The 16179-nt window shown below is 30.3% G+C and overlaps 2 protein-coding genes across 2 annotated transcripts in view; both read left to right on the forward strand.

The window, feature by feature from the left end:
- Positions 1–200: 200 nt before the first annotated feature.
- Positions 201–3267, forward strand: TRIADDRAFT_60731 (uncharacterized protein; the record flags this gene model as incomplete). The annotated part of the gene is made up of 5 exons (XM_002116661.1): positions 201–219; positions 764–996; positions 2407–2616; positions 2824–2880; positions 3085–3267. The coding sequence occupies 5 exons, from the start codon at positions 201–203 to the stop codon at positions 3265–3267; spliced, it is 702 nt and encodes a 233-aa protein (XP_002116697.1).
- Positions 3268–15258: 11991 nt separating this feature from the next.
- TRIADDRAFT_60732 (uncharacterized protein) overlaps positions 15259–16179 on the forward strand; it is a gene marked incomplete at both ends in the record, with an annotated part of 1233 nt that continues 312 nt past the window's right edge. Inside the window, 3 exons of the mRNA XM_002116662.1 lie at positions 15259–15420; positions 15716–15922; positions 16099–16154. Coding sequence (XP_002116698.1) covers positions 15259–15420; positions 15716–15922; positions 16099–16154 — 425 coding nt within the window. The remainder of the gene's footprint in view (positions 15421–15715; positions 15923–16098; positions 16155–16179) is intronic.

Genomic DNA, 16179 nt, shown 5'->3' on the forward strand with positions numbered 1-16179 from the left:
TTATCTCAGCTTTAAGGTGTATACCTGGTGCAGTTATGTTATGGAGGAGATACGAGTGCCCTGAGAAAACACTTATCAGTGCATATTTAAATTACTGTGGTTCTATAAAGCCAATTTTTTTTATTTAGTGGAGGTACTTTAAAATTTATTCAAAACAGATAATATTGCACATTAATGAATGAAAGATACTTGCTTGAATGATGAAAATAATTGAGTCAGGTATGACTAATCTTTCTAAAAGATAAATTAGCATCGCTTAGGCACAGTAAAATTGCCAATGAGAAATTTATCGCTTCCTTAATGAACAATCATAAAACTATAGTGATGGTTATAATATCAATATTGAAATTATGTTGTTTTCTGTTCATACTTAGCCTAGTAGATCGTCTTACAGCAAAGCTACTGTAATAAAAGATGTCTTAAATTGCAATAATATTTTCATGTATAAGTAATCAGAAATTTCCAAGTTCGCTTTCAAGCTTAGATTATTTAATTGTTTTCATTAACATTTAAAATATTGCATAATTACAATCAAGTATTAATTCGATGCACTTATATCGCTATCAAACAAATCGGTATCATCAAACTGAAGCATATTAGTAAACATATTAATGATTAGCCTTAAAATATTGCCAATTAATACCATAAATCTAGTCACCATGGCTATCAAAGATAGCTTTTAAGATGAATATAATGGCCTTTTCAATATCACTATAGGCAATCATCGAATAACAACACCTCGAATTAATCTTTAATTTTTCAGATATATTCTTATTAACGATCATTGGATACTCGTGTTTATGGACTGAGGCTCATGATCATGCTTTTGATCATTTGCCGGATCAATTTTGCAACGCAAACGTGTTCGAAAATCGGTTATCTGAATGCATCCGCGATAAAGTCACCAAATTGCAAAAACGCTTAGGCCAAATTGAATGCGACTATGGTTACGTAGAGCGTGTGACGTTCGGAATTTCTGCCTTGCCAAGGGAGATGGTAAATGTACCAAGCTATTTGTAGCGATAACTTTTTACGATTGCGATAAAGCAGCCAAGACTTAAATTTAGTTTTTGCCTAGCTATATGTAGTAAATATAAATCGTACAAGAAACCCATGAATTATGATTAGTTATAAAAAGTGACAGTCTATAATAATAAGCCTACGTACTCGGGTCATAATTAATTCCAACAAAGCCTGGGGAATTAAAGTTTAAGATTATTCATCTACAATAAGATCCATCATTAGTAGCATAAATAGATTTATATTACTGTGACAGCAAATTATGTAAATGATTAAAGATAGATATTATAGTTGCTTGGTAACCAGTAATGAAAGCAAGCAAACGAAATTAAATAATCAAATGGAATTATATTCAGATTAAAAATATTACAGTTAGACAAAGGTACGAAATAAAAATAGAGCTCATTAACAAGTTGTGATATATACCAATCACGAAATTCTAAATTTTAGAAAAATAAGGGCTTTTATTGAATCTTATACAAAGATTAACTACACAGCTCTACTCTAGCCGAATACTACTTCTAAAGACATCTAGAACGAACTAACAGAATAATCTAAAGTTGCATGCTTTTATACTTTCCGTAGCATTCGCAGCTATAATCCGCATGGCAATCTTTTACCTTATTTTACACATTGTTAAATTATTCTTAGTAAGACTATTCTACTGCGGACCATCATTAATCCAATATGGATAAGACTACAGTACTTACGTAGACATTATTCACACCAGCCAAAGTACAATGAATTAACCGTATCCTAATATATGATTTACAGTTCTATTTTTACCTATAGCCATATTAGTAACTCAACAGCTTACTGTATATAGTCATGTGTACTCTAGCATAGAGTCTCTACCACTACAGTCTATAGTTACAGCTACCAAATATCTCTTAGGATAAATATCTACCGTACATTATACTACACATGGCTAACAGTCTACAATCACAATTCTAAGTTACATTACACAAGCTTATGATCAAAATATTCTTATAATACAGTTAATACTCTGCCACTTAGTTAGCGTTACGAAATGCATTCCGAATATTAAATAATTGCAGGCTTTGTTATATAGCAAATGCGGAAATAAATAATGAATACTTTAGAGATTCTGTCTTGCGTAATTGTGCGCATTTTAAACGAAATGAATTAAAATTATTTAAAAACCCTAAGTATAGATATTTTAATCCGTATTTATTATTAGTGAAGGAGTCTGCTTTATCAAATTAAAATAAAATTATATAATGCTTTACGAAGTAAAAGTAAATTACATATAAATAAGTGTATAATTTAGTCCAGTTGTTTCTATGCTCAAAAAAAGCTTTGAAATTACTTTTATTAAGCTTATTATATTTTAATAACATTGACTATCGGCTAAACTACAACTAGGTAGCCCCCCAAATTTATTGGAACGTTGGCCTGTATGAAGAATTCTTGCGTAACATCACCTATAATGTTGCTGCAACACTTTCAAAAAATGGTATACTAGATAAATTGGTAAAGAAATCAGAATCATTTAGTCGATCAAGGAATTGCAAGCTTAATGGCACAGAACTAAAGAGCGCTTTCTATGATTTTTACATAGGTTTAATCAAATTTGTAAGTTATTTTATTGGAATACGTAAGCTTATTTTAATATGTGTGCCTAATCAATTCATTGTAAAATGTATAGTGAGTATAAATTGATGAACACCAGTGTCGTGTATTGAATACTGCATATTTTAGTAAACTCTACTATATGTTCTGAACTTTTCTTTGATTAGCTTTCGGCTGTGTAATAAATTTCTTCTTTGTACTGGGATATAGTTGTATCCTTACCGATGTCACGAATATATTGCAAGGCGCCTATTACACCAATTTCAGGTATTTAGTGTGATAGATAATAATCAAAGTCCAATCTGTTTAACCGCAAAATTAGTGGCAAACTCATGGTATAACCGATAAAATTGTTAAACATTAATCATATCGGAAGTTGAAATTAAAATAATTTGCATTTGCTATGACTTGCTAGTTAGCTAATATACTATAAATTGCTGTAATAGTAATCATATGATAACTATTTTTTAGCATCACCAAACTGGAAATTATTGCTATAAATTGCAATATCAGAATTCAAACGGTAATGTGATTAATAATGCCGACAACAGATGCCCTGATTTAAAGAATACCTTGCTTTTAACAACAAACTATGCGAATTACTTGTTCAATGAATTGGAGGAGTTAAAAAAATATAAAATTGGAAAAATGTAGTACTCTTATGCCTGCAAATATTAAATTGGTGAACCATCATGATACTTGCAGGTGATAACTGTTTCGAATAGGCATACTATAGTAGACCATAAATTGTCTACTGATTTTAAATAATAAGAAATTAAGCATCATTGGTCTTAAATAACTTGATTTATTCTTAGCTTTCGTCATTAGCACCAGCTTATACTTCTTTGTAAACTGCAGCTTCCGGGTTATCATAATACTTGTAATGAGTTTGCTGCATTCAGTTTTAATTATTGTTCAAACTTATATTAATTTATTCACATTCGCTGCTATAATAAGGCGAAGCAATAGATTTGATCTTTTTATATAATAATTGATTTTACCTAGAAATGTGCATCAAATCATTCATAATTCTTAGAAATTTGTTAACATAGGTGTAAAGGCTAGATACTTAGAGCTGAATTTCTTCGGCAGTCGAAAATTTTGATCGTTTCTACTTATCACTATTAATGCCTGTGATTATTCTCGACTTCATCTAAAATCTTGCGTATTTTAATATATGCTAGTAGTACTATTCAGTTATGCAAAAATAAACGTACAGTTGCTGGCATATTAAGCGTTTCATATAAGTATGAAATCCAAACTAACATCAAATTTTAGATAAAATCTTATGATTTTTAAGTCTAAAATTTCAAAATACTGGAACCAATACAACTATTAGGAGATACGAATACTTCTAGTAACCTTTAGTAGGACTGATCGACCATGAACAGATTTAATTACAATGATTAAGGGCTACTAGCCAAACCCGTTGGGTATCGCGGAAGTGGCATTAAGAATAAGCAGTCAATTAGTTCACATTGTCAGTTAGTGTACAGTAAACATTAGTTACAACACCCTTTTTATTGGATAAATAGGTAAGTCCTGTAATATTAGCTTCCTATAGGAATCTGGTCATAGATTCGAATGAATCCATTATTTCTTGAAACAGGATACAATAGAATAATACAGAATGATTCTAATTACTAAATATCAAATATATTTTAATCAGTATAATTTAATATTATGACCACAAGAACAGTATCAGTACATAACTCGTATGATCCATTAGTAGCTTCTAAGTTGTGAACTTGCTTTCGGCAATTCTATGAATTAAGCGGTTATCATTATCAGTTTTAGACAAAGCCTAGTATTCTATTAGGGTTGAAAACGTTGAATTATTATAATACGAACAATTATATGAAATGGGACCTAGCACTGCGGTAAACTTGAGTAAATAATTGTCACAAAACGGCTTTATGATAAGATTATGCAAAAATAAATCTCTAAATTTCTTAAGTCTCCGGCATTTAGTATCCCTTGACAACTTGAAAGAACTTAGACGACGTTGCTCCTAGGTTATAAAGCTAGATAAAACTAGAAGACTGACTTAATTCTATTATCTATCGAGCTTATATACCCTTTGGCAGCAACTAACATTAGTCGATCATCTTACAATCATGATTATGGGTATAGACATCTACAGATAAATTTTACATAATCGGAATACAATATATCCATTCACAAAATTATCTCAATTCACCTAGAGTCCGCCATTAGTCAGAATTATATTCAAAAGATCTTGTGCTACAATTTATTGCTATAGTGTATAAAAATTATTGAACAGCACGACATAAAATTTACTCTAATGTATTATGTCTACTGTGATTTCTGCTGTAAGTAATTGATTGTATCCATCATATATAAGTTATTAAATTTGTTAAATTTAGTCATTTAATTCTTTACAGTAATCTTACCGTGAAAATAATATAGGGTAACCAAGAGATCTTTCCATTTACTTTATTGATAACTACAATGTCAAAGATGGATAATTGATTAATTGAGATCGATCTTGAGCAATACAATAATTAATTAATCACTGGCGCATTTTTGAACGTCGTATATCGACCAAAGAATTATTTCGATTAATAATTATAATAAAAGTAAAGGCTAATTTAAAGTAACTTTCGAATGATGGTGTTAAGTATTGCTTGTATGAACAGTCACATTGTGAGTTTGCGATTATGTCCTTGAATGAGCCAGTTTAAAAGTTTACGCTAATCTGTTAATATAGTACACATATTAATTCGAGACTATAAAGCTCGATTTAAAACTTTGCTAAGGTATACCGGATAATAGTACTTTAACTCTTATATGGGAGACTGCTAACGTAATCTTATATTTAATTATTAGTTACGGTCTTAACTGGAGAATGCCAGTTTCGTACTAGAACCAGTACAAGTACGCCATTCCATCCTATTAGCTAGATACTGTACTACTATAATCATCAGAGATCATCACTTTGAACTTCAACGTATACGCGTATAGAACAAGCATTTAATCAGTGGGAAAGATGCATAAGTTTACTAATATCAGATATCGATATATTGCCTTTGAAGACTGATAATAATGTAAGCACATAATAAGACAGCAAACGGTAAAGCTTTAATATTTCAACCTACACCATAATAGCCTGTCACAAACCAACTTCGTGACAAGGATAACGTAAAACAAATCTCTAAATCTCTATAGTCTCCGGGATTCAGTATCCCTACTCACAAGAATTTAGACGCCTTTGATTCTACGTTAAAACAACTATACAATTGAGAACTGCTTTATTCAACTATCTGACGGGTTTATATACCCTTCTACAGCAGCTAACATTCACAAGTCATCTTATAAAAATACTTGGGTGAGAACATCTACTAACTAGTTTTTCACAGTCGGACTACAATATGTCCATTCACAGAATCATTTCAGCACACATTACAGCACAGCAATAAATTTACAGTAACACATTTATAATTAGATGTCACAACCGAGATTGTAACACAAGAATTAAACGGGATTCTTTCCTCTAAAGTAGACTTAACTATCTAAGCAACTAACTCTAAGCACTCTTTAATCAACCAAACTTAGATTCGAGTCTTAGACGATAGATTACTCACGTTAAGGACCAAAACTTTATTCTAGAAGCTATTTTATTAAAATGTCCGATTGAACGCACAACTTACAATTACGACTAGCAACTGATAACCATCTGTCATCGACTAACGTAACTAACTCTCAATTAAGAACTTTGAGACTTTATATATCCTCACCAACTTCGTTGGTGCAAAAACAGTAATTAATTAATAACCCAGTCTACATACTTATTATAGCTAGAATCACAACACACTTTCTATGACATTTAATATTAGTTAATTAGTAGCTAGGTGTCAACATATGATTCATCACACAACAAAATTATAATATTGATGATGCATTAATTAATGAATGTCACATTAGAGTAATTCCTATTGTAAGTAACTAGTTGTAATATAATATCACTATATTATATTAACCAAATTTAGATATCTATTTCTTCACGGTAGTTCGCACCGTGACATAGCCACATTAACCATATGTAGTGCAGCCCCAAATATAGCCTAGATTACTATTATAAGACGGTACGAGAGTAACTTAACTTGTAAGCTAGAGTGTAAGATTGTGTAAGAGTCTATTTGTAGAAGATGTTTCAGTACGTATTGTATCGAATCTATTAAGATGTTTATATAAAGATCTGAGATATAAATAGATTTGCGCTAAGTATGTTAGTACTGTAAGTATTGTATTGTAATGCTTTAAATAGACGCGCGAATTATGAATAGATTGCGCGATGGTAAATTTAGATCTGATCTTGCGACTTAATGGGAAAGATAAAATTAGTTACAGTAAAGGCATTCTGTAACTAATCGTATATAAATCGTGAATTTTGCTATAATAAGTAGATTGTCAGATTGTCAGATAGTCCGTTAGTCCTTGCTAGTTAGACGAACCTAACTTCTGTAATAAAGTGAAATTTGCAAGAAACTGTAGTTCTTGATTTATTGTTTTGAAGATCACATTATCACACCATTCTATATACTCTATTAAGCTACTGTAGTCCTACTTAAACAAATAAATTAAATCTAACATACCCATGATTACTCCGGCTGTATAAAATTTGAGCTGTAACATAGTTGATCTATATCTATTGTCGAAAAATTTTTATATTTAGCTACTCCTTTTATAAAGTATATCGGAAATGAAGTGGAAATTGCATAAACGTTAATATCTTATAAATCATCTGAACTATAGTAAAATACAGACTTAACAATTGATAGCTTCAAAGCAAAAGAAATATTCTCACTTATAGCACATCATAGCAGTAAATTTTCACCTCGCAGTCATGTTAAAATATTAATTTGCTACTTAGCGATTATTATATCTCATGTAAACAACCATTTCATAGTTTCTTTTATTTTAACATTGTCTGCCTACAGCTTTATTTGGGTTCAAATTGTTGTAAAGCCATAGGGTAAAACCAATTATACATAAGACAAAGGAAATCTATCAGGGATGAGTAAATAAACAATGAAATATGAACTACACCATAAAATTATTGAAAGCCAAATAACATGCAGTTTGAAATTCGAAACGTAGAAATTTAAAAATTGCACTAATTAGAATAACTATAATATAATTTAAAGCTTACACTATTTGTATTAACGTATAGCTCAATTTGTTTACGAATTATATTTTAAAACACTAAATGAGATGCTATTAAACTAAGCTGTATGGAATTGGAGCTACACAATAAGGTTCCAGTACAATATGTGAATGAAAATTTGGGAAATATTGATGAAGGCTATGGTTGGTCTTTATCATTTAAGTTTTTTGTTGCAATTATGCACATATGCAGTAGACTCGTATTGATAATTATCCCACCCACCCTCCCTTGAAATGAGCAGCGCGGGGGTATTTATACTACTGTTAAATGACTCTGATTATGGGTTCATTTCAATAGGTCAGTATAAGATTCTTACAGTACTTTTAACCTCAAGATTTCTTCATGTAAAACGAATAGCTCTAAGGTAGTAATTTCTGCAGAGTACTGATTATTAAAATAGTATTCGTTATATCGCTAAGGGTGGCCACTGGGCCTTTAAATTTTGATTTCATGTAATATTCTGATGAAAATTGAATAAACATAGAATCTTTATTGAGTTTTCTATACAGCCATTTTGATTGTTACATTTTCTTATAACGGTTGTTATCGACAGAGCAAGCTTTGCTTGCATACGACAGCGATCCTTAGACACATTATAATGATTGGTATAGAATTGACCACAGTACGAAGGACATTCTACCGCACTGTAGATATCTTACAGTACCTGCTAATCTTAACTTGGTATGTCCATCACCGTACATTAGTTATCATAATGTGCTCTGGACCATTAACTAATCTTAATATAGCATAGTATATTACTGTTACTAGGATATATATAATATCCAATGATAATACTATCTGTTAATTTTATTAACAAATTGACCATAAACGTATATTTGAAAGTTTCGCTCACCAACCTTAACATAGCATTAATACCGTATATAGTAACCATCCTTATTCAGTAAACATACTAATACGAAAGTTACTTAACGAAATTTGAATTGGTATAGAAATGAATGATCTGTAGGGTTTATGTAAATATTATTGAGAAGGTAGAAGTGATTGATACACATCAGTAGGTACTATTAGTTCTATTGCTCTCTTACAATTCGTAGTGTTATCCTACTGTAGTTCCCCTGTCCCGATTACTAATATGAAAGTTACTTAACGAAATTTGAATTGGTATAGAAATGAATGATCTCTAGGATTTATGTAAATATTATTGAGAAGGTAGAAGTGATTGATACACATCAGTAGGTACTATTAGTTCTATTGCTCTCTTGCAATTCGTAGTGTTATCCTAATGTAGTTCCCCTGTCCCTATTACTTTTGATTTCTATACTGTATATAGTAACCATCCTTATTCGGTAAACATACTAATACGAAAGTTACTTAACGAAATTTGAAAAGTGATTGATACACATCAGTAGGTACTCTTAGTTCTATTGCTCTCTTGCAATTCGTAGTGTTACCCTACTATAGTTCCCCTGTCCCGGTTATTTTTGATTGCTATATATCATATTACAAAAAGTATTTCTAAGAGGATAATGTTCGTTAGTCAGCGATCTGATAGTTACTGAACCTATGTTAAATGAGCACATTATCGTAAACCGTCAGTAAAGCGATGGGAGTTTGCACTAGTAATTATAAAAATTTAGCTTAAAGGATTGTAAATATGCAGTACGACTAAATGATACTATTATTTATTACGATGAGCGCATACGGAAGCTTAAAGTCTTTAATTAATTGTCTAGACATTGCAACTATTTTTAAATTGGATCAATTTATTATTTATCATTCCTTTTAGCCATAGCATGAAACTGCTGAGTAAGAATTTGGTAGTTTCATACTTACCTGCATACTGTGTTCACTAATATTATTGATTAAATAAGAATTTTTCACGGTTAGAACCACCGTGAAGACTAAATGACTAAATTTATTGGTTAACATTTATATATGGAAACAACTAATAATAACTTGCGGTAAGAACTACGTTAGTTATTACTTTGTTACTGTAAATTATGCTGCACTGTAGTACAAGTTCTTACACGGCGAATAATATTAATTGATTATAGTTTTATGTCTTTTAACGCTTTTGATTAACATCCTCAAGATATTCAATTGTCAATGATACTATAAATAATTCTGTGCATGGATATACTGTAATCTAATTATCTAGAATCCTTCAGTACATGTCTAAGATTATGAATAATTTCTATATTAATTTAGCTATTCAATACGAACTAAATTTTATGAACTGGTATGACTCATGCATGATAGCAGCTGCCGAAGAGTATTTAAGCTCGGCAGGTAGCTGCAAAAAAAGAATTCTATTGCTGTTTAACGTTGAATCAAGGTATCTAAATTCTTGTGAGATAGTTTAGGGATACTGAATTCTGAAGACTGCAGTAATTTAGAGGTTCGTTTTACGTTATCTTTGTCACGAAGCTATTTTGTGACAGAAGTCAATAGGTAGTTTATGCCAAATGAATGAAATAGCTAATTTCCTTCTTTATGATGAATCTCAATCGCATTTGCACTTATAAATTATTACCGATGTTATTTATTTACAATGTATAATAATCTTTTATTAGATAGTTTTTCTCAGTCTTAATTTAATGAATAATTATAAAACTTAAAACATTATAAGAGAAAGGTATTGAAGAACTTAAGTAACTAAACAGTCTTCTGTTTAGATCACTTTATTTGTTAGCGAATATTAAATTAATAAAATTTACTAGCTATATCCATTTGGTTTGAATATTTGAAGCATTTATTGTATTTAAAAAAGAAGATTGATGTTTTTCGTATATATAAATACACAGTAATTTGAAATGAAGTAACTCAACCCAATTGAAAGCACTGAGATTAAATAAGCGAAGCAGGATAACTTAGCGATTTTAATACGAATTTGTTTATCATTTCTCAGTTAATATTCAATAAACTTGCCTTAGCTTTTTCGAAAATTCGCATTTCAATAAAGTAATAAATCACTGTTATAAATTGTTCTGCAAGGCACAGTAAACCATGTACAGCGGATCCCTATTGTCTCCTTGGACCTTCAGATTTTAAGAAAGTGCCTTCAAAAGAATATTATTTAGTAATAACGTTGCACCTTAATATACAAACAATATAACTTATATTGGACTGCTTATTAAAATTGCAAGCTCTGTTTAGGCAAGTTTGCAATAGTGCTTTTACAATCTGTCACTTTCATTATATACAGATTCTCTGCTCGAATATTTTAAAGCATAAGCAACATAGTGCCAAATTACTATTAATGGTAATAAAAAATCTCGATAAATACTGTAATTTACTTATTTGGTTATGAATCATCGTCCACAGTGTAACTAGCAGGAGATAGTATCTTCAGAGACACAATAGCTGCACGTAATACATTTTCTTTGATTATGCAAAAGCTAAGGCTTGAAGCAGCAATTATTAGCTCAAAATTTCACACCCTTTAATTTACGACACTTGATTATTAACTTTCTAGTTGTTACAGTGTTATATACTGTATTACAGTAGAAATATCAATGTTAGGATAATTCTATTAGACTATCCTTATTTAGTTAACTTCTAATTTGGATATACTGTATTTTAATATAGCACTGACTTTTTATGACAGTGACACTTATACACATACTGAAATTAATAGTTCTAATAGGGAATGCAAATCATCTGCTTACAGTTCCAATCATTGTGATTGTAATTTACTTATAGTAGACTGTAAATTATCATGGAAATGTTCCGTGATAGGACATATCGTAATCTGACTATTCTGTATTAGTCATTATATGTCTATGTTCGTAAATACTGTTGTCTGCATTAAGGGAGCAGTAGCTAAAATTAATATCTAATTCAGTAAATAATTCTAATGTTAATTGTATTAACTATGACTCATGAACTATTGAGGAATAGTATATAAATGCAGTATATCGTGAAATAAAGAAGAATTGTCCAACTTAGTGTTTAACGTAAAATACGAGGCGTTTAAGTCTTTGTGTAGTCTGCTAGTAGAGCAAAAGTGCTCGTGATAGTGCAGATATCGTTCCTTGATACGTAGTTCAAGGAATTGACTTATTGATCGTAGATTACGTTATCTTGTTGCAAAGCTGTTTTGTGACACTAGTATATATCGTAGCCGGTCAAATATTTGAATTGATTATAATTTAATGCAGAGTCAAATGGACGAAATCGAATTAAAATCCAAATTGAGATATTTAGCTTAACATACAATGCACAAACTAACGATAGCAAAGAGTATAAAATGTTAAACAATACACTTTCCTTCATTGTTTACAATGGTTCTCAAACTTTGTTGATAATTGAAATATGCTATCAATACTAATATTTTGCAGCGAAAGATTAGACTATCAGGTATATGTAAGGTGTCGTAAACATTTCGATTATATTATTGATATTCTGTTTACGCTACTGAAATGCTTAATACAATCCAGTTGAATATATTATTGAACTTTAACTATGGGAAAGTGGAAACAATAAGAGAATGCAATCTGTATATTAATTTAAATATTTAGTATAAATATTATAGATGAAATAATCGAAATAATGAGATAAAATTAGAGAAATTCTTACTAAAAAGTGCTCTCTTTTCAAGATCACTTAAGGCAATAAGACTTATGAATAACTATTGATTAATTTCCTCTTAACTACAAGCCTACAATATATCAATAATCTAAAGATCCTAAAGCAAAACAAAATTTATTCAATAGTACTCTTACATTATCATAGGAATAATTGTGATTTATCATATTAATTTCAGAATACTGATAATTATAATACGCACAGAATGGTGCTATGTACTACAATAGCAATTTTAAACTATTGTCATTGCCTAATTATTAATTATTAATTATTAATTATTAATTATTATCCACAATTTATACTGTATACGCCCATAATATAGTCGTAACAACCATAAGCTTGAAGGTTGTTTGCTAATAATTGATAAGTAATAACTTTTGTCGAATTGGAAACGCCTGCAAACATTTAGCTTAAGCTGTCTCTCTTCTCAGAAATGAATCGATCCCGCGATGGTCTTGCAATTACTTTGAAAATATCCATTTACTTTCTATTATAGCATAAATTTCTTAACCAATTAAAAGTATGATTACAATGAAAGAAAAATTATTGTATTACTTGTCAATAGATTTGATGGCTGGCAAATAAACACTAATAGTATAAGGTATAATAGCAGTGTATACTTCATTTCATAATTTTTCTTATCATTACTTTAGCTTATCCTCATTGACATCTATATTGTACCATAAAACTATATAAGTCGGCTCAAACTTGTTTACATCATTTTGATTTCAAGATTTGGCAAGATATTCAAACATCTCAGTAGCAAGCTTCCAACACTTTGATTTAATAATATTTGCAATGAATTTATTAAACACAATCATAGGTACGGCTAATACTTAATTCTGCTCAAAAGTACGTCAGGGTACCGTTTCTTTTCTGTAAATTTCACAAGTTTATCATTAAGCTAATTTATGCAAATATTAAATTGAGTGTTAAAGTTAAGCAAGAGAACTAGCCTCTTATAATATTTCATACCATTAGATTCCTTGCCAGGCGGAAACTAAATTATTTTAAACTCATTTTGAGCTACCACTTTAAGAGATTTTCATATCGTCAGCAAAATTTTTTTTGGATAGAAATAACATTGAAAGATCAAAGCTAACGTTACAGGTGCAGAAATTTGCAATCGAATTTGAATACAGTTTCTTGTTAATTTTTATTGTTGCATGCCGGTATAGTAGTGTGAGGTAGATAGATCAAGAATCTTCAAAACTTTAGAAAAATTAAGATTTATTGAACAAAACCTCCTTTACGAAGATACAACGTAATCGATTAGCTGAGGAGCTCTAACGAGAAAGAACTATCTTACTATACTAAACTACTCGCTTATATACTTTTCCGCCTTTACAGTCTTAGCACCTGTGACATTCATTAATTAATGCATCATCAATATTATAATTTTGTTGTGTGATGAATCATATGTTGACACCTAGCTACTAATTAACTAATATTAAATGTCATAGAAAGTGTGTTGTGATTCTAGCTATAATAAGTATGTAGACTGGGTTATTAATTAATTACTGTTTTTGCACCAACGAAGTTGGTGAGGATATATAAAGTCTCAAAGTTCTTAATTGAGAGTTAGTTACGTTAGTCGATGACAGATGGTTATCAGTTGCTAGTCGTAATTGTAAGTTGTGCGTTCAATCGGACATTTTAATAAAATAGCTTCTAGAATAAAGTTTTGATCCTTAGCGTGAGTAATCTATCGTCTAAGACTCGAATCTAAGTTTGGTTGATTAAAGAGTGCTTAGAGTTAGTTGCTTAGATAGTTAAGTCTACTTTAGAGGAAAGAATCCCGTTTAATTCTTGTGTTACGATCTCGGTTGTGACAGCACCTTACTTACTACACATTTCAGTATTATCATCTCAAATACAGGATAGTTTATACCTTTCATGTGAAGCTCTAGTGTGAGCACTGTAGCGCTTCTCTTCAAAAGGATTACAGTTACTAAGCTAGCTATATTTAATACTTAAGCCTCTAACGAGAATATCTATCATATGTTGAACACAACACCTACGGTAGACATTACTAAATATATCATCAACTTAGAATACAATATTACACTGTCTTACAAGTAGTAATAAGGTGAAACTGCTACATAAACGATTTTCCTATAAATCCTGGTTAAGTGCAGCTGGTGAGGTTAGTCAATATCGTAGCCTATTATTGTGACCTAGATAAGATAGTTGCTTATTTAATAATAGACCTATATTTCATCTTGAAAAGTTAAAACTCCAGCAGCAAAGATTTGCAAAACAAAAATATCTGTTGCAGCAGTAAATATGATTCGATAAGGTTAACAAAGTGACATCCCTCATTAATTAAACCTTCAATTCAATTGTGCACTTTCAGTAAATTTTACACTTCATTGAACGGATACCTTAACACTTCGGTAGCACTCTTAATTTCTCATAAATCGAGCCACTTTTACCATCTAATTCATGATTGCATTACTGCTTATATGTAGGCTGCATTACATCAATACCGTATAATCTTCAATCATTAAGTAACTTGAAATTGGCTATGGAACCAATTTTTACAATAAGTGTTTCAATCCTTAGCGTTCTAATTTGTTTTATTATTGACATGAAATATTAACTCCAACGAAACATCAGTGGACAGTACGTTAGTAGCAAGAAAGAAACATTAATTTGTTGCGTTAGCAACGATATTTATATTGCTTTTAGATTATACTCTTATTACATGCTATTTCATTGCCATAAAATATTTTAATGTCGATTAGAAAATTCATTAAATTAATTTTAAGTTTGGTTTTAAGCCGATAATAAAGTATTATTGTTACAATCTCATGGAAAATTACTTGGTATGCACTTTGTCTCAGTCATATTTAAATTCTTTAGGTGTCATCTTGCTCATCTCTCTGAAAATTTATAGCTGTCAAACTATGCCGACACCAGATGATAGACTTGATGCTATTGATAACATAAAAGAGAAGATAAGTTTAACAGTTCAAGAATCAGTAGAAATTTTAGGAGGAATGATTAGTGATTTTTGTGAAAATTCGCTTCGTGATGTTGAATACCGTTCTCCAATTATACTTATGAAGGTTAGCGAATATAAGCTGCTACACAATACTATATAAATTTAATTTCATTATGTAGGTATTTATTCATAATTTCTTAGTGAAAGAGCATTCTTCAATATGATAGAAGAATCAAAGAGTAGCTATAGCTTTGATTTGAAACTACTACTACATCTAGTATCATAATAACAATGCAGTATTAATTTTAATTTCTGAAATATTATATGTCAATCAATCATAACATAATAATGATAATTAAGGAATATCCACATCTTTCTAATTGATAAGCATTTAATACGAATTATCGTATTTGTAACAGGGTACGAAAAGAAATCATGGCCCTTTACTTCCTCAATCTGAGAAAATTTTATCTAACCTGACATACAATATTGGAAAAATTATTATGACTGGGGGTTTACTTGATCAACTAACAACCTGCTCTATGTCAGCATCGAAAAACAAAGCCTGTTCTTTTGTCAAATTGCATCATAATTTTCATAAAATATTGGCTAATCTACTTCCAGTGGTAAACTTTTAAATTGATAACTAATCGGAAAGCAAATAGCTAGTAGAAAATAGATAACGCATGTATAAAAAAATCCCGTGCATATGTCAGCACGGAATTTTCATCCATTTCTGGCAGATCTTGTTCTAAACAATTACTATTATGATACAAATTAATTAACTTTCCTGACATTGCAGTTATATCCAACGCAGTGCAAAGAGAGACAAATGAAGCATTTCAAAGAAGATGGAAGGTATGTCATATAGTAATATTGATAA

Source organism: Trichoplax adhaerens, genomic scaffold, assembly GCF_000150275.1.
Source record: "Trichoplax adhaerens TRIADscaffold_17 genomic scaffold, whole genome shotgun sequence".
NCBI classification, from domain to species: Eukaryota; Metazoa; Placozoa; class Uniplacotomia; order Trichoplacea; family Trichoplacidae; genus Trichoplax; species Trichoplax adhaerens.